The 23,782-nt window shown below is 39.4% G+C and overlaps 2 protein-coding genes and 1 pseudogene across 2 annotated transcripts in view; 1 reads left to right on the top strand and 2 right to left on the bottom strand.

The window, feature by feature from the left end:
• Positions 1-9,838: 9,838 nt before the first annotated feature.
• Positions 9,839-14,154, bottom strand: plk2a (polo-like kinase 2a (Drosophila)). The gene is made up of 14 exons (XM_027139735.2): positions 13,684-14,154; positions 13,357-13,464; positions 13,159-13,275; positions 12,938-13,067; positions 12,662-12,845; positions 12,371-12,569; positions 12,119-12,266; positions 11,919-12,013; positions 11,663-11,798; positions 11,438-11,518; positions 11,184-11,343; positions 10,959-11,088; positions 10,750-10,860; positions 9,839-10,665 (listed from the first exon to the last, which is right to left on the bottom strand). The coding sequence occupies exons 1-14, from the start codon at positions 13,885-13,887 to the stop codon at positions 10,474-10,476; spliced, it is 1,995 nt and encodes a 664-aa protein (XP_026995536.2). The 5' UTR covers positions 13,888-14,154; the 3' UTR covers positions 9,839-10,473.
• Positions 14,155-14,595: 441 nt separating this feature from the next.
• Positions 14,596-21,495, bottom strand: LOC113638294 (annotated as a pseudogene).
• Positions 21,329-23,782, top strand: part of LOC113638445 (ras-related protein Rab-3C-like) — a 21,965-nt gene continuing 19,511 nt past the window's right edge. The window contains exon 1 of the mRNA XM_027139653.2: positions 21,329-21,594. Within this exon, the coding sequence (XP_026995454.1) occupies positions 21,571-21,594 (24 nt within the window). The 5' untranslated portion in view covers positions 21,329-21,570. The remainder of the gene's footprint in view (positions 21,595-23,782) is intronic.

The raw sequence follows: 23,782 nt of genomic DNA, 5'->3' as shown, positions 1-23,782 counted from the left end.
TCCATATTGTACATCGACAGTGTGTCTCTAATCTTTGCAGTATTCCAGAGATGGAAAAAGGATGTTATACAGCCATAGTACTGATTATAGGTTACAAATTTTCAAGGTTTTTAAACAGTTTCTGTCAATCATGACACTGGGATGCTTATCCTTAAGTGCTGATGGTATATCTAATACATCGATCAGGCAGTTCATAGATGTTCATGAAAGTTCACTGGTTGAGAAAGAGAAAGTCTGTCTGCAGATACTAAATCTTTAATATTCTAGTTAGCTAATCTAGAGATATGAGAGAATTCACACATATGTGTATATGGGATGTGTAAGTGGGTGTCATTAACATAGCATGTAATGTTAATGCCATACTTTTGAAAACTGATCTTTGTGGCACTTTATATTGTACTCCATAAGATACCTCCATAAAGAATAACTCATTATCACTATTATTAACTAGTCTCACACCTACACCCATGCAAATGTCCACTGTACATAAACAAACGGTACAATAAATAAATATCTGTCTATTAAGTATCTGCTGATACACTTAAACAAAATGCTGTATGGACCACCATCCATTTTTTTGCTACTAACTATGTACATTTATATTTACATCATTCGGCAGACGGTCTTATCCGGAGTGACTTATATAGATTTTATTTTATACAACTGAGTAGTTGAGAGTCAAGGTTATTTACTGTGTAGATCAATGCAGTACTTACTTCTGTTGTCTCCTGTAGTTCTGGGTTCCATTGTCCTGGAGGAACGTTGTTTCATTTCATATTATTGGTTGAAATGACAATACATTGACTTCTTGACTTAACTTGAATCCGGACAGTCATATTGCATTGGAAGCATATAGCCATATTTTATTAAAGAAGTAGGATTTGTTTTATTGTTGATTATGCTTTGTTTTTTATTGCTTAATATTTTGAGTATCTTCAGCAGCATGTCCAACTGTTTTTTTTTTTGTCAAGGTGAAATAATCCTGCATCTAATGGTAGTTTGGCTCAATGCAGGATTGATGATGTTTACAGGAAGCAATGACAAGCCCTGTGTAAATGTTAAATGGCACGTGGTAGTGCTAGTTTGGCCAAATCATTGGATTAAAGAAAAGCCTTACGAAGCTTAGGAATTATCTTGTGCTTGGCACATGCATCTACAAAAACACACGCGAGCGTAGGCTGCTCTGGCATGCCGGCAGAACTATGAATGAAATGATCTGGTCTTGCATGAACACATCCTTTCCTGTAATCAGTTACAAGCACTGCACAGATACCTGTGGCTCAAAAATCAGACATAGATTAAAACCTTGTTTAACGATTTTGTTTATCTGTCTCTTTCCTGATGTAAATGTAGGCAGGCAATTTTCTGCTTTATTTGTTTATCTTTGACTTGATCTGTTATAGATATCTCATATAGATGAATAAGGACAAATTTTCGGAACATCCTACAGGAGCAGAAGCCAAGCGAATTTCACGCTGTGCCTTTACTTTGTGTGATGATCCTTGGTGTATCATTCAATGAGATGTTTCTTGGAGTGAAAAACATGTATCATGCTTATATTTGTGATTTAAATCAAATAGATTTTTTTTAAAAGTCTGTTTCTTTACTGAAGTCATATAAATCACTGAAACATTAAATCACTGCACTCATGCCAACCAAAAAATGAAGCTTTCAAGAAATAAAAACACATGATGATGCTCTCATCAAAGCTGAGTGTGGTTTATCTTTTCAAAAGAGCAGTGAAATGTAATCTCTGTGTCATTGCTCCTTTCATCCACCAAAGCAAACCTTTAAGTTCAGTGCTGTGTTATTGGAAAGGCTGAAATTACAGATGGCTGTTTCCTATATAATCCAGCTGTCTAAATGACCTCTCTGCATCTCCATACAGAAGGGCAAACCGGCTCCATAACTGTGTCACATATCTGCTGTCTCCCCCCCTCCACACACACACACACACACACACACACACACACACACACACACAAACAAAAGAAAAGAAACACAACACACTTTGCAATGCTTCATGTGGCTGACAGTGAATTCAAGCACATGTTGACATAACAGCCTTTTTCTGAACAGGATGTCTGCATTTTATGGACTAAACCAGATGCTAGACAATGTTCAGCTAGAACCTGATACACTTTCTCCTTTCTATATTTTGCTCCAAATCAGTTCACGGCCAAGTCTCGTCCTTCCTTCAATGGATAATCTCACCTGGATATTGTATACATGCTTGAAAGGTAAAATGAATTAAAGCTGAAAGTCTACACTCTAGTCACATCTCGGTTGCTTCATTTCAAACCTAATGTAGCTTTGTACAGATTCGCAATTTCAAAAGTTGAAGTCTCCTCCTTCCTTCAATGGATAATCTCACCTGGATATTGTATATATGCTTGAAAGGTACAATTGTCGATAAAGGTGAATGGAAATTCGACTCACTGGGAATTAACAATCAGTATAAACAAATAAATTATTTTATGACAAGTCTGATAGAAAATTAATCAGGACACTGTTGGCTTTCAGTGTGAAATGTTTTTACTTCTGAATTTTAGTAGTTTAGTCGTTTTAGATGGGAAAGCAAAAATTATTTGGATATCGCAATTTACTTTAAAGATAGAAGCGTTTGTGTGTGGGGGAAAAAAATAACATTTTTGTTTATTTGGAACTTTTCTATCAATATATTGCCCCAATTTGTTAATGAAAAACTACAAAATCATTTCTGTGAAGTGTGACATGACCAAGATATTCAATAGTGAACATGGAAACCACCTAAACAGACCTCTCTTGGCTTTTAATAAAAAATAATTAAAGATCTTCATCACTGTCACAAGATGATTAACAGAAAGTACATGCAAAATTTCAATTCGCTTCAATTTAATTTTAAAGCCCGCTCAAAAATAAAGTGGCTTCCTGCCAAAAGTCTTTACTTCTTCCAACAAATGCTTAGTCAGCATCAGCAATGTTTAAGACAATAGATGAGCAAGAGATGAGATGGTAATAGATGAGCATCTCTGACCAAGTTCATCGGGCATCTTCAGAGTTAAATGCTTCCAAGAAAAGATTTGGATGAACTTTTTTAAATATTTTACTCTGTGAAAGGTCTACGGGAACATCTTAAAATTAAAACAGCGGTTAAATGTCTAACATCCAAGTGCTTCTGCAGCCTGTAGTCTATGCTACTGTAGCTAGCTAACTATGTACCATTGAGATGAAAAGTCACATCCTTGTTAATATAGCAGGTTTTTTTTTAAAGAATGTCAAAAACACTTAAACTTACCACCCATTAATGTTCTAGATAAAGTGTAGTTGTTTCTAACTGTAAACCATCTACACCCAGAAAGAGCTTATAAAGCAGGTCTGTGATCTCACGAAACACAATAATGACAATAAGCAATGATTACCAGAGATAATATGACACAAGAGTGATATTACTAAGAATAGGACATTATTGTTTAATTGAGTGAACCAGAACAAACTTAGGCAGGGAGGCTTCCTAGAATAATTACAGCAGCAATAAAATAATTGCAGCACTATCTGGTAAGTACTGCTTGTTCCCTATGATAATCTCAGAAATCTCAGGAATCCTTGGTTAGCTAATCTTAGATAATTGTCTAATGCTAACACCTTGTTAGATATAAATTCTAAATGTTGCAATGACAGATCTGTTAGCTAGTTCCATTATTTACCAGTAAAATATTAAATAGTCACTTAGTTCATGAGTTTATGTTAGCTAGCTGTCTAAGGTAAGCAGTTAGCAATTTATTTAGCTAAGCAAAACATTCTATTTGGGTTAGCTAATGCTAGCCAGCTGCCTAATATGAACAATAAGAACACTAAAGGAACATTAACTACCAAAATACTAAAAGAACTTTTGTCCTGTCAGATATTTTACATTAGCTCATTACATTAGCTTAGTGGTTAGCACGTTTGCCTCACACCTCCAGGGTTGGGGGTTCGATTCCTGCCTCCGGCGCATGATAGGTTGATTGGCATCTCTGGAAAATTTTCTGTAGTGTGTGATTGCATGAGTGAATGAGAGTGTGTGTGTGCCCTGCGATGGGTTGGCACTCCGTCCAGGGTGTATCCTGCCTTGATGCCCGATGACGCCTGAGATAGGCACAGGCTCCCTGTGACCCGAGAAGTTCGGATAAGCGGTAGAAAATTAATGAAAAAACCTCTCAGATTAATCAGGTTAGCTTATTTCAACTATCCTTCTGTAGTGTGCTTCTGCTTCCTTATTCATGATTCTGTATACGTTGGGGCAATGCACCTGAATACAAATAGATTATCTGCAATGAACAGATACAAGTACAAACATAAATATAAATAGGAGGCAAGATATGGAGAAACATGAGCATCTAGGATGATAACTGCCTCAACAGAGCAGCAGTGGTTTAAATTAGGCTACTATGCTACTAAAGGACAAAGAAAAAACACCTACTGAGGACTAAACAGATCCAGATAGTGCTTTTTGTATTACAACCTCAGTTATTTTTTACAGTGAACCGGATTTTTTAAAAAGAAAATGTAATAAAATTTAATTCATGCTTGTTTCATGTGTCTGTGTGGCAAACAACGTTAGCACTGGGTGACGGTCCTAAGTAGATGACAGTATGTAAAACCATTTTCTTTTTGTGTATTCTCTCTCTCTGAGTGCTTGTTTAGGGATTTATAGATTACCGGCTGCTGTAGAGCATTCAAGATTAATATGGCAGCTTTGTAAATCTTCTAGACACACAAATTGGAGCCTTCTTCGTCTAGGATATTTCTGATGCTGTCTGTGTACCTTCCTGGTTTTCTGTATTGTTTTCTGCTTGAATGCCAGGTACACATCAAGTGCAAGGGGAACAACCAGTTCAGTTCAGTGTGAGCTGTTAGTTCAAATAGCAATAATCAGCAAGCAGACTAGTGAAGGCCTGCTTAGAAGGCAGTTCAGACATGATGTTAGCATGAGACAGGAAACAAAAACCTTGATCCCACCCGCGAGATGATTTCCACCTTGAGTATAGGGTATATTTCATATCGGGGTTACATTGAATTATCTCTGAAGGAAAAATAAGTCTTTGTAGGGTGGTTTATTGTGGCCTGTGTCACTGTACATTCCTTCAGGGTGAAACCCTTTCTTCTGCAGGGAGAAGCTGTGGGAAAAGGCAGGCAGGTGTGTGTAGGAATGCAATGGGATGGGTGTGGTTTGTTAAGCCAAACAGCATGAATGAACTTGTCCCTGTGCCACAAAGTTTGCAACACATCTCTGTAGATCTTATTAGCCTTTGCTACAGAATTGAAATTCTTAGAACACCACAATACAGTTTTTACAGGACAATACAAGTCATTCAGTCCATTTTAAACAATGCAGATAGTGTATCATCAGTTCTGTGCTTTATAAACAGTATAGTAAATACAATTACAGAAATTTCAAGAAGTGTAATTATTGATATAGTGAAAATATACCACAGAAAGAAAGTGTTGCGATTGTTTATTGCCAGAATGCTCTGAAAACAGCTTAATACGGTATCTGTGTAACTGCTGTTTCTATGTATGACATTTTCTGCCATGAACGTGCATGATGTAATAACAACACACACACAATAAACAACATTTTTGGAAAAAAAACAGGGAGAACAGAAAAGTAGGAAACTAGGACAAATGCGTGACTAATGTCTCTAATGTAGGACAGTTGGACATGGGACAATTTCATGATGGACATTTGAGTGATGGACAGATGGCCATTATGCAAGTGTGTGTGTGATTCAATGTTGTCAGATGTTGTTTTCTAGCCCTTGATATGTACATGGAAATGTGGAATCCTCATGATCACCTTCATTTCTATTCATGCAAATTGATTTGAAAGTAAAGGAATAATATATACTGTACCTTCTGAAAGAGGAGGAATGTGCATGTGCGTAATCCCAGACACACACTAAAGAGTCGTGTTGTTTGTGATGAAAGTGTGCAGGATAGTGCATTGTCTTCAGACACCACACACACACACACACACAAACACACACACACCTTACTGTATTCACAGCCTTTGGTGTCAATCATAGTTTTCATGGATGTTTTGTTCACGTTTACAATGGAAATAACAGGCCATTGGATTAGTCTCGGGCTCAGTCAAAGCACTTCAAAGCCTGTTTCTCCCAAAATTATCCCAAGGCATCTGGTGCATTCTTACATTACACAGCAGCTGCAAAAGAAGTCACAGAGGTTTCAAAGGTCATTACAGTTCATTTGATCATTAATAACGTCTGTGACGTCTATAAGCACAGGTAACCTGACCTACAAGGAGCTTCGTTTAGAGCCAAACTGATACGTTGCACACTGGTAGTTAAAATCTCTTCGATATGGTGGAATTGAGAATAAGAAAATGTCAGGCTTAAAAATGGTAAAATATGCATAGAAAAATTATTTTACAATCTTATGTTTGGTTTATTGTAAACTTCTAATGCTAATGGGGAGTATACTACATCTAGGGTTTTATCTGTGTGATGACAGAACTGTTGGGAGGTTGTTTTGATGCGATGAGGCTACAGAAACTCGCTATGGAACTCGCTAAGGTTCATTTATCTATCCTCAGATGCATTTTATTTGGTTTGGTCATAGCTTATCTTGGGAACACTGTAAATGAGTCGGTGAACTACTGTTCTTTTATTTCAACAAACTTTTTATTTCTTTAATTTATTCCCTGTTGCTTATAACTCAATTCTGACTGTTTGCAATTTTCCATTTGTCCATTTGTTTGGACATTATTGGGCATTCATGGCTTTAATGCTGCTGTAGTCATGTATGTGGTATGAACTGAAACAAATGGATAAATAAAAGGCCATAAATTATTGATGGACTGCTGATAGAACAAGCAAATATAAAGCTTGTGCATCCACTTCCTCATGATTTAATCGCTGTCTTCAAATCATCTCAAGCATGATTGTTATCTGCAGGATATAGAAACCAATGCAACAAATGAGGACTAGATATTTCCACTCATGACCTAAATCTTAAAGTATTACAGTACCAGAGAAGGCTAGATGTGTAAAGTAAATGATTTTCTTTTCTCATTTAATACTGAAACATTTCAACACTAAAGAGTTAAACTATAGCCCTGGTTATTTTTGCTTGCCAGAAATAGGAGGGTGGGAGTCTTTTCAAACTCCCGTTGAACGTTTATCAGTTTATTTTGGCACTCTTACTGTATCAAAGAGGTTTATATAATAGGTGGTGTCATTTGTAGCAGCTGCCATTTAGATAGATGATATGAGACACTGTGAATGTTGGTGGCTCAGTGGTTAATTTATTAGACAACTGATTGAAAGGTTTTGCGTTTGAATCCCAAGACCACAAAGCTGTTACTGTTAAGCCTTTAATCCTCAGTTGTATAAATACAAAGACTTGACAACACTACAAAATCGTGTCACTCTTGTGAATTTCTCACTCCCTCTCACGCATTTTCTACCGCTTATCCGAACTACCTCAGGTCACTGGGAGCCTGTGCCTATCTCAGGCGTCATTGGGCATCGAGGCAGGATACACCCTGGACGGAGTGCCAACCCATTGCAGGGCACACACACTCTCATTCACTCACATACTACGGACAATTTCCAGAGATGCCAATCAACCTACCATGCATGTCTTGGGACCGGGGGAGGAAACCGGAGTACCCGGAGGAAACCCCCAATGCACGGGGAGAACATGCAAACTCCACACACACACACACACACACACAAGGTGGAGGCGGGAATCGAACCCCGACCCTGGAGGTGTGAGGCGAACATGCTAACTACTAAGCCACTGTGCGAGCGCCTGCCCGCCCGTCCCCCCTTGTGAATTTAAGAAATAGAAATACAGGGAAATCAAGTTTAAAGTGGAACTATATTCTGCACATCTACATAACGTCTAGAGACACAATTTAACTTCCACTTTCACACTCACTTGCCAAGACTCAGTAGAACAATAAACCATACAGGGTCTAAATTCACATTGGCAAACGTGTGGAACATTAACAGAAAATCTGATGTTGGTGTGAAACAGATATTATTTGTTGCTCTTGTTTTCAAATGGAAAATCAATTCCAACTTGACTTTTTGACTTATTTTTCACTCATTCATAGATTCGTTTATCTTTAACTGCAGTCGATTTGGAACCTACCACAGGAACACGGTGCATAAGGTGGGAATCCATCTGGAATGAAATGCTAATCATTGTAAGCCATTCAACAAACTCATTTATACCTAGTGGCAATTTAGCATAGCCAATCCAGTTATTGTCATATAATTTCATAGCGAGGAAATGGGTAGGAAGCTAGAAGAAACCAGCACAGACATGGTGAAAAATGTTGTGCAAGGAACGCTGATGTAGGCACTTGCCCGGTGGCTTCAAATCTGATTCATCTGCCAATGGCTCTGTTCTGTTATTGGCTTCTGTTTGTTTAAAAATGATTAAACAGGAATATGAAATTTGGGATACGTTTGTATTTCATATGTGTATTGCTGATTGTAAAATATAGTAACACTCATTCAGCAACATTTGTTTTGGAGAAGAACATTTACTTTTACCCTAAAAAAAAGTCATTAAAAAGCAATTTTCTGCAATGTACAGTACAAGAGCATGTCTGGAACAAAGTCCATGCTCAATTAACTTTAGGAACCCCATGGAGTCACTCTGTAGTACAAGTCTGATTGTTCTATAGTTAGCATATCTGAAATCTAGACCCTTTTTTTGTTAAGTTGAGTATCTGTAATTTATCACAAAACCCCTTTTTAATACTCTTTTTCCTGTACTGTATGTGACCTTTATCAGAGCATATGGTGCTTGTTATGTTTTGCAGGCTTTCATTATCTTTGTCATTTGAAGCCTCACAAGCGTTATATAATGATTGACGGCCCATGTAGACGGTTCAGCCTAGTAATCTCACAGTGACTCATCAGAGACGAGACAACTTACAGTTCACAGAACCAGATGGCACGAAAAGGAACTCCAGAGTGGCAATAGTATGGCTATTTTGTTGTGGGTCCAAATACTTTCCTTCTCAAAGTATAAAGAAGAGATAGAAATATGGTCACTTTTTTTTTCCAAATGGAGAATAGCATATGTGTGAATATTTAATTTCTTTCATTTAGTCCTTGTTGCTTGTAACTGAACAACGACTGGTTGCAAATTGACCAGTTGTTTGGATATTATTGGGCATTTATCGAGCTAATGCTGCTGTAGTCATGTATGTGGTATGAACTGAAACAAAGGGATACATAAAAAGTTATGCATTTTTGATGGACTGCTGATAGCACAAGCAAATATAAAGCTTGTGTATCCACTTCCTCATGATTTAATCACGGTCTTCAAATCATCTCAAGCATGACTGTTACGTGCAGAATATAGAAACCAATGTCACAAATTGGAACAGACTTTAGATATTTCCACTTATGACATAAATCTCAAACTATTACCAGAGAAGTCTTTACATTTGTAATTCAAATTCTAATGATTTTCTTTTCTTCGAAACCCTAAAACATTAATACAACTATAGCCTAGGTTATTTTTGCTTGTCAATATTAGTTGTCTGGGAGTCTTTTCCAACCCTTGTTGGATATTTCTCAGTTTACTGGCCTACAGAGGTTTATAAAATAGGTGGTGTCATACTGTATGTAGCTGCTGGCATTTAGATGTGAAAATAGGAGACACAGAAGTGTAATATCTCCAAGATACTGCACTGCTACGAAAGCAACTGTTCTGTTTTCTTTGGTGTGGTTGAATGCACTTAAATGCATCTGCTTCATGTCACTCTGAAGATTTATATTACACAGCTACCAGAACTTCAGGGAAGATCCCAAAACTTACGCAACACGTGTCATTTTAAAGTTGTCTTTATTAAATAAATAAATACCGTTCTGACAAATAAGTTACATCCATGGCACGCTAGTTTATATCTTTCCAGTCAATATTAGAGACATGGCCTGGATCCTTATCCTTTCCCCAAACTGTGATTATGGGGTAGGACGTTGGAGCCACCAACAAAACTATGGCACTGGTTAAAAAGATATTTCACCACCCAGCCCCGTTTTGTCGTGGAATGTATTCACAGTTTTTCACTGGTCTGCTCTATACAGAGCTACACAACATCACCCTGTCCCGCTGAAGCCACTTTAATGTCTAAAACAAATGGCACCATCGCTGTTAAGCTTCAGCGCAACAAGATTGCTGCATATATATATATATATATATATATAGCAAACAAACATTTAAAACGCAAGTCCATCAAATATTTTCTCTGGTTCCAGCCCAGCTCTCCATCGTTTTTGTAAGTCTTCTTCAGCAGTTGCTGTGGACAGGATCAGTGCTTGTACCTCGAATCCATTGCCACAGACATGTAGCTTGGGCACTTGGCTCATGGCCAGTAGATCAGAAGTTCCACACAATGTAGGTCCATGAAATCCATCAAAGAAAAAGGCCAAGCCAAGAATAGGTTCTTCAGCCTGCAGATGTTCAGTTACACCTCTGGAGCAGCATGTTGAGCGCGTACTCCATGCGGCTCCGCAGGTCCGAGGAGCATCCACAACAGAGTAGAGTGCTGAGACGTAGCGTGGTGGACACGCGCTCCTCGTTGATGTACGTCAGCAGGTACTCCTCATTCTGGCTGCACAAGATGATCTTGGTGTGATCGTGGTAGAAGTTCACCTGCCAAGTTCAAAGTGTACAGTTAGGCTCCAAAATGGGGAATGAAGAAGATCCACAGCAAAACCAAACGTATAGAAGCTGTACCTGAAAAGTGCCATCATTGAAGAGCATCATGAGTGCACGATCGGACTTGAGCCACTGCAGGAGGTACAGCCTTGGCTTGCTGATATCGACCACGTTGGGTAAATCACCACCCTGTACAGACAGAAGAACATTCGCATTGTGAGATGAAGTGGGAAAATACCATATATGCATGTAGAGTGTTTGGTTTTCCACCAAGAGTAGATACTCACATCCATAAGATTTTCTTCCATATAATGCGCAAAGTACTTGAGGACGGTGACCTGGCTGACAAACTGCTCTGGAGCCTCAGTGGTGGGGAAGACTGTACATTGACCCAGCTCTGCATAGTAATGTACCGTCCTGCAAGCGCAATAGTGACGTCAGCTGCAAGTCATCAGGGTTTAAAAACTCTTATCTCTAGAAACATTGTGCTGATGTTTTTTTCGGGTACTTACTTCTTATCAGACAGCAGGCTCATATGGGTGCCGTTGTTGAAAAGGACACCGACTGTGTGGTCAGACAGCTGATAACCAAAGCCATACTTGTTAGAGTAGTCCACCCATTTAGTCACCCACTGGAGGCTGCAGTTTAGGCTCTCTTTTGAAATGTCGTTAGCTACAAGGGTAAAACCAACACCAGAAATCAGCTTAATTGTTGGACAGTTAAAACATAAGCAGCTGAAATAGATTTTAAGAGTAAAAACCCATACCTTCTGGCATGTTCTCCAGACAGCCTCTGAGCACTCTGGCAACAGTGTCTGCTACAGTACCCATCGTGCTGTCCTCTAAGCCTGAAATTAAAACAAAGCAGAGAAAGCCATTAGCCTTCATTTTACAACATCCATTAACATCTAGCTTGCAAAGAAAACAGGCTCTCAGCAAATCACGATGCAGAAAATGGAGGGCATGACATAAAGTGCACAAGCAAAACATACATTCGCTGCTGCTGCTGCAGCTGCCCAGCGTGCCTCGGACAATCATGCGGATTGTGTCACGGATCTGCTGCTTGTTGCCTCCATCCTTGGTAGTGACAACTGACTTCCCAGTAGATGGAACGGGTGGTTTACTGTCCTAAGTAAGGAAAATTGGGGGGAAGGGGGGGGAAAGGTCAGTCACAGACAACATGGCCAGAGTGTCTTTGTGTTCTGGCAGGAAACTTGAGTAATGAGGAGGACTGTGATAGTGGCTCACCTCAGCAGCTTGCCTGCAAGGCTGATTGCTGATTGAGGTCTTCCTGAGGTCATGCCGCAGTCTGTGGATGTCCTCCTCCTCTTTTGTCAGTTTATCTGAACATAAGACACACCAGTTAGAGATCACACAAGAAATGCAACATTCAATACTAGAAAAAAAATCTAGTTTAAATAGAAACAATTATTTAAAAAGTTACTTACTTTGTGTTTCAAAATATTTGGCTTTGTCCTTCTTGCTACCAAACAGAGCGGCTGCAGCCTTCTTGAAGAAGCTTCTGGCAGGGCTGGTGTGCTGGAGATCTGGTGCTGTATGACAGCAGCTGACAGACAATCTGTCTGGGGTGAAACCCTAGAAGAAGGCAACACGTCTTAAAAGCAGTCTGCAAAACATCATGAAATCACCAAAGCCCAGTAAAAAAAAATGTTTTCCCTCCAGGAGCCAATAACACACACCTGGCTGAAGAAGTCATGGTGTAGGATATCATCCAGTCTTGGCCTGTCCTCGGGACTTTTGGCAAGCATGATGCTAATGAGATGTTTGGCTTGTGGGGACAGCGTAGAAGGCATGGTGTATCTCGCTTCCCTTATGCAGCGGTACGTCTCTTTCAGATTGGTGGTTTCAAATGGCGGCCTGCCCAACAGCATTGTGTACCTGTAGAGACATGGCATATGCAGATGAAGAGGATTGTTCCTGTCAAAATGGCATGTGGTGTATTTCTGTTTAAATCCAGGAGTCAAACTTACATGACACAGCCAAGAGCCCAAACATCTGATTCACAGCCATGGCCTTGCTTGTTAAGGACTTCAGGAGACAGGTAGTTTGGGGTTCCGCATATTGTTCTTCTACGGTTTTCAACCGGTTCTAGCTTAGCTGCTAGGCCAAAGTCCCCTATCTTCAACTCCATTGCCTCATTAATGAAGAAATTACCTGTAGAGGTCAGAAAAAGCAGTTAAGTTGCTTGTACTTGAGATTATTTTGAGTATATGTTTATGGAAACTGTCATTGATTTAATAACCCACCTAATTTAAGATCTCTGTGGAGGATTTCCTGTTCATGGAGGTACTTCAAACCTGAGATGATGTGTCTTAGGTAGTACCTAACCTCCGGTTCTGTAAGCACCTTGCGAGCTTTCAGAATATGTGCCAATGACTAAAAAGAAGAGTATGGCATTAGTTTCATTAAAGAGACAGAATCAACCTGACCATTTGTGTCTGTATAGGGCTGTTGTGTATAGACTCACTCGTCTGCTGCAGTGCTCAAGAAGGATGTAGATATTGTCCTTGTCTTCGAAGTGGTAGTAAAACTGGACGATGTGTTTGTGGTGAAGGGCTCTGTGCAGTTCAATTTCTCGATCAATCTGTAAAACAGCATAAAAGTAACTTAGTACTCTTAAATGTGTGAGTCAGCAAGCAAGTGACTGAGTGAGACAGAAACACACCTTTTCTCTTTGGTGGGGTTTGGAGACACGCGTGTGTGGAATAATTTTCACAGCATACACTTTGCCTGTACTCAGATCTGTAAATTCATAACATTTGGCAAAGCCACCCTGTGAACACAAACATATTTAGTCAACACAAAGGCTTGAATGTGAACTTCCATCATCAGAATATCAGCATTTGTGACAGATCCAATATCATAAGATCTCTTACTCACTCACTCTCTTTTTTTAAACACACAAGTGCTTTGACACAAGTTCCACAAATGCAAAATATCACACGTATCTTTGGATTCTCACGTATGAATGTTTTAATGCATGCGTGCATACCTTGCCGAGAACTTTTCCCCTACAGTAACATTTCCCTGTCGTGCAGTCAGATATGATCCTCGACATTTCCTGCGTCGCTTGCGCGCAGTCCTCAGCTTTTCCACGTCTCGTCTCGGTCGGTTTATGATGTGTAATGTGCTCGCACATTTTGTTGTTGCTTACAGGTTGATAAGCTATAGTCCTGAGAATGTCCATGCTCTGCATTAGCTAAAAAAAAATATATCTCCCAACTGAGAGGGACGCTGTGCGCGCTGCCGTTTTATAAACTAACCGACCGGCCCCTTTACTTTCACCGCCTACGTCACGCCTCTCGCGCAGTCAATGGCTGCGTTTAAACCCGTACGGTGGCGTCCACTAACCGGCTCAGTGTGGGAAAAAGAGCCAAACACGAGCTGCCATATTTGTTTGAAATAGCATTTAGCACCAAAATAATGTGGGTTAAAACATAAGCAAAGATATGAAGCAGGGGAAGTTGTTGAAAACTCCACCCTCATTTGAAGCTATCTAGTATCCAAACTTTTGGGTATTGTGATATTATATATATATATATATATATATTAGTGTGTGTGTGTTATATATATATATATATATATGAACATAAACATACGGTCTTCCTTAAATACTTTAACTGACTACATGATTTACACAGCAGTCCTGCAGTAGCTGTTTATGGCTAACCTGTTGGCATGTCTGCTACGCTATTGCGAGCCTGACTAGCATTTTAATTATATTATTTAATTATAGTAAAAACCATGCCGGAATTTCAGAGGACTTAATTTGCCACGGTGGGTTGAAAGCCCTTTAGCACCATCATGTGGTATATTTACAATTCCACCTCTAAAGCCCACAGCTGAGGGTTTTTTTTTTTTTTTTAATTCGTTCCCATTAAGCCCCCTACCCCATTCCCCCATCACATCTGATCCAATTAATCAGCTCATTAACAACACTTCCTGAGTTAAATTGGGTTTGTTAGACCATGGAAAACACTTAAATATGCAGGAAAAGACGTACTACAGGACCGAGTGTGAACCTGTGGTGTAAACATTAGATAACACAAAGTAAGACAGAATTAAATCTAAACACAAGCTAGAGGAAATACTGAATAATGCAGATGACCAGAGACAGTGTCATGTTTTGCGGAAGAATTGTCTGGGATGCCAATTGTGAGAACATATTAGAAAAAGTAGACTTTTGGAAAAGTATATTTTGTTTAGACAAGTGAGTGATTGAAGGTAAAGTGCCTCACTTAAAATCCCAGCAGGACCACACAACATTGTCAATCAATAATAAAACATATTAACCACTGAACTACTAATACCCTACGATGGTCAAGCTGATACCAGGGGCTCTAAAACACTAACATCCGTTTAACTGAAAAAACAATTACAGTACCAATACCAAATAAGGGTGCCATCATAGAACCGATTTATGTTCTAAACATGATCCAACTATTAAAATATTAGCCCCATCATTTCAATCTGGATAAAAATACTCACCCCATTTTTTATTCCTAGAATAGTTTTGGAGTTATTATTAGGATTAAATGATTTTATTTTGACTGACTGGTCAAATGGGCTAATAATTATAAGAAAAAGTATATGTGCTTCAACAACAACAACAACAACAACAAAAATAGATATGAGGGGCATCTTGGCTACAATTCAGGGATCGATGTGGGTGCCTAATATAGACCCCACTTTAGAACCAATGGCCTATAAAGTAAAAAAAAAAAAAAGTAAAATAAAAATATTTTGATGTAACATGATGCAATGTATAGCATTACATATTGTTCAATGTAGCCTAGGACTTCAAAAATCTATGGAATATTATTAGATCAGATCGATACAGACTACACTAACGTAGATTATCGGACAAAACAGTCTGGATTTGTCAGATCATAATAAATTATGTTCTATAATAAAATAAGGAACCAGCCTAGTATTGGAAAAAGAAATCTTTTCAGTCTTTTTCAAGTATTGCACTACAAATGTTCAACAACTGTCTGTACTGTCTACACTGACAAATAATTTGTTGTGGCTGATTCACATTATTCATTCCAGACTATTTCCTACGGCATTGTTTTTCATGTGAGCGAAATGCTTAGCTTTGAGCTTTGCTGTCACTACAATCACAACAGCAACATTTTGAAGAATTATAAATAGCACACCACCAAGTGCTGTTTTATATTCAGTCTCTATTTTTATCTGATGTTGAAATCACTTATGCATAATTAGCTATGATAAACACGTCTAGAGATTCTTAAGCTGACTGTAAATGGGTAAACTATAGGATGGAGGAATCACATTTATAACATATGATGGTAACATGGTGCAGTGTTAGTTACCAAAAAGATTAGAATCGGTGCTGGGGTCAAACTCAGGATAAGCAGGAAGAAATCTGTATGCCTGTGAGTGTGTTTTCTTTATACGCCAATCTTTATATATCATGTTCTATGTCATGAGTCATTAGATAAGTGTGTTATGTCAATTAATGACTCTTTTAGTCATTCTAAGTCACTGAGATGATCTCAGCTGAGCTTTTGTCCAAACAATTGCTCAAGAGGATGTAAGCTCTGCCTTCTAAACTTGTCATTTCATTCCTGAAAGACTAAAGAATAATATGAGATGAATGTGATCTAATAAAAAAAAAATATTACATTCATAGCAAGAAACACTCTGTTTGTTCATTACATGGATCATTATGAAGACAATATTACAAAACAAACAACTTTAAATCAGTCTGCTGGCTCAGGGATGTGTTTTCCAAGTGGAGCATGTGTCTCTTTTCTGTGAGACATTATACGCCCAGACTTGGTCCAGTCCAGAGGCACTAGTGCAGCTGTGTGGCCAGTGTGGAAATGGGAAGCGACACACCACCCGGGCGTCAAAAGGAAGCTCCTTCAGCAGTTTTGTCCTCCAGATCAGCCATTTGACAAGATATTAGAATAAAACCGGTTTGGATAGCTTAATAGATCCCTGCACAGTACACGTGCACCAGTAGACTGATTGCATACACGTGAGCAGAACAAGTGTATATTATACTACAACATTTTGTAGAGTGTAAACATTTAGAGCACTAGCCCGGTGCCTGGATCGAGTAGATTATGTGTCTGGGCCATTAGCAGGCGGAACTATACAAGGTGCAGTAGCCTGTGACTCAGGTGGGCCCAGATACATGGCTAATTATTTACTCTGAATCGTGTAAGCATGGATAATGGCCACTCTTTAATAGTTAAATTACTCCATTTACAATACTCACTCAGGCTTTCTACCTTATTAAACAGAACGACTACCTTGTACTATACAACAAGCCTTTTTATAGTACTTTTTTTTTGTTTTGTTTTTTCTAATTTCGTGGAAATTTAAAGATAATTAAAATTGATTTTGCAGAGATCTGGGATGAATGCGAAGTGATCAGTATGACATGAATCATTTAATCTGGTGATTTTGAAGACTCTAATGGTCATGCTAGATGTTTTTGCAGCCTGCTTGACAAATCAGAATGCTTTGTGATTATGAGCATAAAAGTGGAGCTGGAAAGCAAAGAAATAAATGAAAATATATATACATTTAATGCACCTAAATGGAACCAGTTTCCAGAATCTGGTCATCTACTTGGAATTTAATTCATACAAAAACACCACTACATACAGGCAAAATAGGTATTAGGTATCAATTATATATCATGTCAATTGTTCCATGTTGTAAAGCAATGAGGAAATAAAGAAATCGTATATGACGGTCTGCACTGCCCCCATGTGAACCAAACAATGAAATGCATTAGTAAAATGCTACTGATATAGTCATGTTAAGAAACAGAATAAATAGAGCTATTTAGCATGGACTCACCACAGCAGGTGTCATTAAGGCGTTTGTACAGTAATTATTGCACTTCAACTTTGTGTTAGCTCAAACAAATCCACAGAAGTCAACAACACCTTCCAAAAATCCTGCTTAACAAATGTGACATGAGTGTGTGGTATTTCCCTCCACCAGGCTTGGCCTCGAGAGCAGGCTAACAGCATGGAGTTAATCTCGAAGCCTGTGCACTGAAAGAGCATGCTGCAAACACCTACAACCAGAACAGTGTGGATGTAAACAGTTGAGCAAACTGTGCAGTGAATCTTAACAAATGTTTGGAAATAATATTTCCGTGTGGTTCTGACTCACCAGTCATGCATCTCCTGAGCCCAGATCAGCCAGCTGGCCTTGTCTTCCTTCAAGCACTCTCATCACATTCTCCGTCTGTTCTTTTGTGGAGGGCAAGAACGGCACCTTAAGCCGAAATGGCACTTTTATCCCAGGCAGGCAGAACATGGCCCAGAGGCCATAGATCCTGGAGAAGATGGCTCCTGCCACGAAGGCAAGAACTCGGTTGTCCCGATAATAAGAGAGTAATTTGGAGTTTCATTCCTGGAGCATGACCTCGATCGAGTAATCCATATTGGCTGAAAATCCAGGGTGGACAAATACCAGATATTGACAAGATTTTATACAAACATACATATATACAGACATTTCTGTAAATTCTGTTCCTCATTTACACAGATATATAGTCAGTTCAATAATAATGTCGTAGTATTTTGATCCCCGAATGATATAATTACTAATAATTGTCAACATCATCAAAAATAAGACAGAAAAAATGGGGAACTTAAAAAGTAAAAAAAAAACAAGCTATTAACTCAACTGTTGAAAATATTAGGAGTAATGTGTTAGAGATGACTCAACCACCATCACCAAAACAACAAGTGAGGGAATATCTTTTGAAAGAACAGCCTTCATCTGTATACAGTAACTCATTTCCAGAGACTTGCAGAAAGAATTTTGTAGCTTTATTCTTCCAATATTTTGAACACAGTTGGTTACCATTTTGTTTAACGCATCTAGATGTAAATACCAGTAAATTAAACTGAAATTCTAATCTATCGTCTAATATTATTCTTCCGATCTCAAACCCAGATATCTTCAGTGTATATCAGTGTATATAGAATTGTCTTTCCTAATCCAGTACTAGCAGAGGGGATGGTAGGTTTGCACACAAGCTGCCAGCAGTAAAGTAGTAATCCTTTTGAAAATCTATTATACATTATAATAATTTTGTTTACTATTCACTGACTTTCAGTAACCACTTTATGTCGGTTACGGTCACCCCGAAGCCTGTTCAAGAAACACTGGACATTAAATTGGGAATACTTGTAATTGTAGAAGGAATGCTGGTCAATATCAGTGTTCAATTTGTGTGTTAATAATACATTTAAAAATATATTTAAAAAATATTTTTAATAGACAAATTCATGGCATTTGACAATTTTAAAGATAAAACACAAAATTTTGTACATCACACCATCTGTTGCAAACTGTTTGTAAGAATTTTTGAAACACAATGTTCATGCTATTTCTGGGAAGTGTATTGTGACACTGATATTATATAGGTGCATCTCAATAAATTAGAATGTTGTGGAAAAGTTCATTTATTTCAGTAATTAAACTCAAATAGTGAAAGTCATGTATTATGGTTTACATGGTTTATATTGTTTTTTTAATTGTGGTGATTTTTGGTTCACATTTAACAAAAACCCACCAATTCACTTAATCTCAAAATTGTAATACTTCATAAAGTCAATAAAAAATTTTTTTTAGTGAATTGTTGGCCTTCTGGAAAGTATGTTAATTTACTGTACTCAATTCTTGGTATGGGCTCCTTTTGCTTTAACTACTGCCTCGATGCAGCGTCGCATGAAGGTGATCAGTCTGTGGCACTGCTGAGGTGGTATGGAAGCCCAGGTTCCTTTGACAGTAGCTTTAAGCTCATCTGCATTTTTTTTGGTCTCCTGTTTCTTATTTTCCACTTGACAATGCCCTATAGATTCTCTCTGGGGTTCAGGTCTGGTGAGTTTGCTGGCCATTCAAACACACCAACGCCATGGTCATTTAACCAACTTTTGGTGCTTTTGGCAATGTGGGCGAGTGCCAAATCCTGCTGGAAAATGAAATCTGCACCTTTAAAATGCTGGTCAGCTGAAGGAAGCATGATGTGCTCTAAAATCTCTTGGTAAATGGGTGCAGTGACTTTGTTTTTTAAAAAGCACAGTGGACCCTCACCAACAGATGACATTGCACCCCAAATCATCACAGACTGTGGAAACTTAACACTGGACATCAAGCAGCTTGGGTTATGAGCTTCTCCACCCTTCCTCCAGGCTCTAGGACATTGGTTTCCAAATGAAATACAAAACTTGCTCTCATCTGAAAAGAGGACTTTGGACCACTGGTTAACAGTGCAGTTCTTCTTCTCCTTAGCCCAGCTAAGATGCCTCTCACGTTGTCTGTGGTTCAGGAGTGGCTTAACAGGAGGAATACGACAACTGTAGCCAAATTCCTTCACACGTCTGTGTGTGGTGGGTCTGGATGCATTGACCCCAGCCTCAGCCCATTCCTTGTGAACTTCACCCAAAGTCTTGAATCGATTTTGCTTCACAAGCCTCTCAAGGCTGCGGTTCTCTCGGTTGGTTGTGCATCTTTTTCTTCCATACTTTTTCCTTCCACTCAACTTTCTGTTAACATGCTTGGATACAGCTCTCTGTGAACAGCTCCTTTGGCAATGAATATTTCTGGCTTACCCTCCTTGTAATGGGCGTCAATGATTGTCTTCTGTACAACTGTCAGATCAGCAGTCTTACCCATGATTGTGTAGCCTAGTAAACAAAAAATTGAGAGACCATTTTGATGGCTCAGGAAACCTTTGCAGATGTTTGGCGTTGATTAGCTGATTAGCATGTCACCATACTCTATTTTTTTTAGATTAAGTGAATTGGAGGGTTTTTGTTAAATGTGAGCCAAAATCATCACAATTAAAAGTACAAAAGACTAAAACTGCTTCAGTCTGTGTGTACTGAATTTATATAATACACGAGTTTCACTATTTGAGTTGAATTACTGAAATAAATGAACTTTTCCACCACATTCTAATGTATTGAGATGCACCTGTATAACACATGTCCCTACACAGGACCCTGGGGGATCTGAAGGTATTGCTTGTTTGTTCTAAATGCAAGGGTGCTAATAATTGTGACATAATATTACATATTTTTGAGTATATTTTAGGTATAATCTCTTTTTTTAGACAAGCGAGAGACAAATGTCGCACAGTGTGAACTGTTCAAAAGCTCCAATACAGTAGAAAAGAAATGTTTAGTAACCTTCGGGACCGAAAACAGATTTTGCTAAAATGAAGTCCATAGGTCTTCTTAAATAGGCAAATTTGTATAGTAAAATAGTCCACAAACGTGTTATTTATTTATTTACTTATTTTTAGCGTTTTATGGATGCAAATTTGATGTATCTCTTTATCACAGCCTCTTGATCGACTTGAGCCAACTTTAACAGCAGATTGCTTTAAAATGATTATTTATACCTATAATTATTTGACCTTATTTTGCAGGGTGCACGAGACTGCGCACGTGCGCTTCCTCGACCTGCTGTTATCAGTCAAAGCCGTAGCAGGATATTTATTTAACTCCAGTATGTTTGTACGGTTTCGTTATGTTCCACGTCGTGTTTACAGATTTCAGAATAAACCATTCAGAGTTTTAATGGCGTTTGGATTACACAGCCTGAAAACAAACAACTGCACCTCCCAGCGTGCTGCGTGCGCAGGAAGTGACGCAGGCGACCATCGCGAAGCCGCTCGGTCGCGTGCCAAGCGCGTGCTCGCCTGTGCGCGTTCTCTCGAGCCTGTAGGAGGTGGAGGAGAGCGCGAGCGCGGCCGCTCCTCACAGGGCTCACATCTCCAGCAGGAATCTGTCTTCATCTCTCTTCATCTCTCCTCATCTCTCTTCATCTCTCTTCATCTCTCCGCATCTCTCCACCATAATACACTGTAGCAATGCGGCAGGACGGATCCATGCAGGTTTGAGCGTCTACATTTGTAACTTATTTTTGCCTTATTTAGGCTTTGAGCTGCAGTTGTATTAAAAACGTTTCCGTTCTGTGTAGAGATGAAGAGAAGCCACGTAACGTTCGCGTTTTACACGATTACAACAACCCTCCGAGTAGAAAAAGGAAAATAAAACATATAACACGCAGTTAGTTTTAATTATAATACAGAAGTGTTGATAGCAAACACCCATTTGTAGTGTAAGGTGGGGGTGGGGAACGTTCATGTCACCTTCTCTTATGTACATGAGAATGGTTCCTCCCAGCAGCATGTAGCATTTAGCTATTTATAATAGTGTTACAGTAAAAATACTATATTTACCATTTGATACTCCGGTTACAGATAGAACAGATGTACATAGGTGTGTGGAGAGGTGTGTGTGTGTGTGGATATAGGTGTGGATATGGGTGTGTGTGTATGGGTGTGGATATGGGTGTGTGTGTATGGGTGTGGATATGGGTGTGTGTGTATGGGTGTGGATATGGGTGTGTGTGTATGGGTGTGGATATGGGTGTGTGTGTATGGGTGTGGATATGGGTGTGTGTGTATGGGTGTGGATATGGGTGTGTGTGTATGGGTGTGGATATGGGTGTGTGTGTATGGGTGTGGATATGGGTGTGTGTGTATGGGTGTGGATATGGGTGTGTGTGTATGGGTGTGGATATGGGTGTGTGTGTGGAGATGGGTCACACCCCCGTGTGTGTGGAGCGGTGTATGGGTGTGTGTGTGGAGCGGTGTATGGGTGTGTGTGTGGAGCGGTGTATGGGTGTGTGTGGAGGTGTGTGTGTGTGGAGATGTGTGTGGAGGTGTGTGTGTGTGGAGGTGTGTGTGTGTGGAGGTGTGTGTGTGTGTGTGTGTGTGGTGGTGTGTGTGTGTGTGTGTGTGGAGGTGTGTGTGTTTGTGTGGAGATGTGTGTGGAGATGTGTGTGTGTGTGTGTGGAGGTGTGTGTGGAGGTGTGTGTGTGTGTGGAGGTGTGTGTGTGTGTGGAGGTGTGTGTGTGTGTGTGTGTGTGTGGAGGTGTGTGTGTGTGTGGAGGTGTGTGTGTGTGTGGAGGTGTGTGTGTGTGGAGGTGTGTGTGTGTGGAGATGTGTTTGTGTGTGGAGGCGTGTGTGTGTGTGTGGAGACGTGTGTGTGTGTGTGTGGAGACGTGTGTGTGTGTGGAGGCGTGTGTTTGTGTGTGGAGACGTGTGTGTGTGTGTGTGTGTGTGTGTGTGTGTGGAGACGTGTGTTTGTGGGGAGATGGGTGGGTGTGTGTGGAGATAGGTGTGTGTGTGTGTGTGTGTGTGTGTGTGGAAATGGGGGGTGGGTGTGGCTATGGGTGGGTGTGGATATGGGTGTGTGTGGTGTGTGGAGGTGGGTGTGTGTGGAGATGGGTGTGTGTGGAAATGGGGCGTGGGTGTGGCTATGGGTGTGTGTGGAGATGTGTGTGTGTCTGTGTGTGTGTGGAGATGGGTGGGTTTGTGTGGCTATGGGTGTGTGTGGAGATGTGTGTGTGTCTGTGTGTGTGTGGAGATGGGTGGGTTTGTGTGTGTGTGTGGAGATGGGTTTGTGTGTTTGTGGAGGTGGGTGGGCGGGCGTGTGTGTGTGGAGATGTGTGTGAGGGTGAGTGGGGAGATTTATTACTACATTATGAACAATACTTTCTGTATGATAAAAGTGCAAATAGATCCAGCAAGTGTGAAGAAAGAGAAAGAAAAGTATTTTTGAAAATTTTATTTTATTTGAAGTTAGTAATTTCTATGCCTGGAAAATATTTTGTTGTCCCATTAAGACTTAAGTCAGCAAGAATATCAGTTTACTGTATGGTTTCAGGTTTTACGACATATTCAGGTTTTTGTTTTTAAACATAAACATGCTTTTCCATCAAGAAAAGGTCTGACCGTTTTTGTTAGGGAAGTGTCAAGGCATCTGAGATATATTTAATATATTAGGTTTATCTTTTCTATATCATTTTGTCATGAAAATATCAATAAAGAAAGCTTTAACATTTATATTGTGACTGTCCATGAAGCAAAAGTTAAGTAAATTTATATTTCTCTCTAATTAACGCCATTCTAGTCTTGGCAGCAGGCTGCACTATGTTCACTCACTGCTATAAACGGCAGTTCGGCACAATCCGATGCAAATGAAATGGCGACGATGAATGTTTATTTGAAAGTG

The sequence above is a fragment of the Tachysurus fulvidraco genome, chromosome 20 (assembly GCF_022655615.1).
Source record: "Tachysurus fulvidraco isolate hzauxx_2018 chromosome 20, HZAU_PFXX_2.0, whole genome shotgun sequence".
Taxonomy (NCBI): Eukaryota; Metazoa; Chordata; class Actinopteri; order Siluriformes; family Bagridae; genus Tachysurus; species Tachysurus fulvidraco.
The sequence above is the reverse complement of the archived record's forward strand: the minus strand, read 5'-3'. Positions and strand labels throughout refer to the sequence as shown.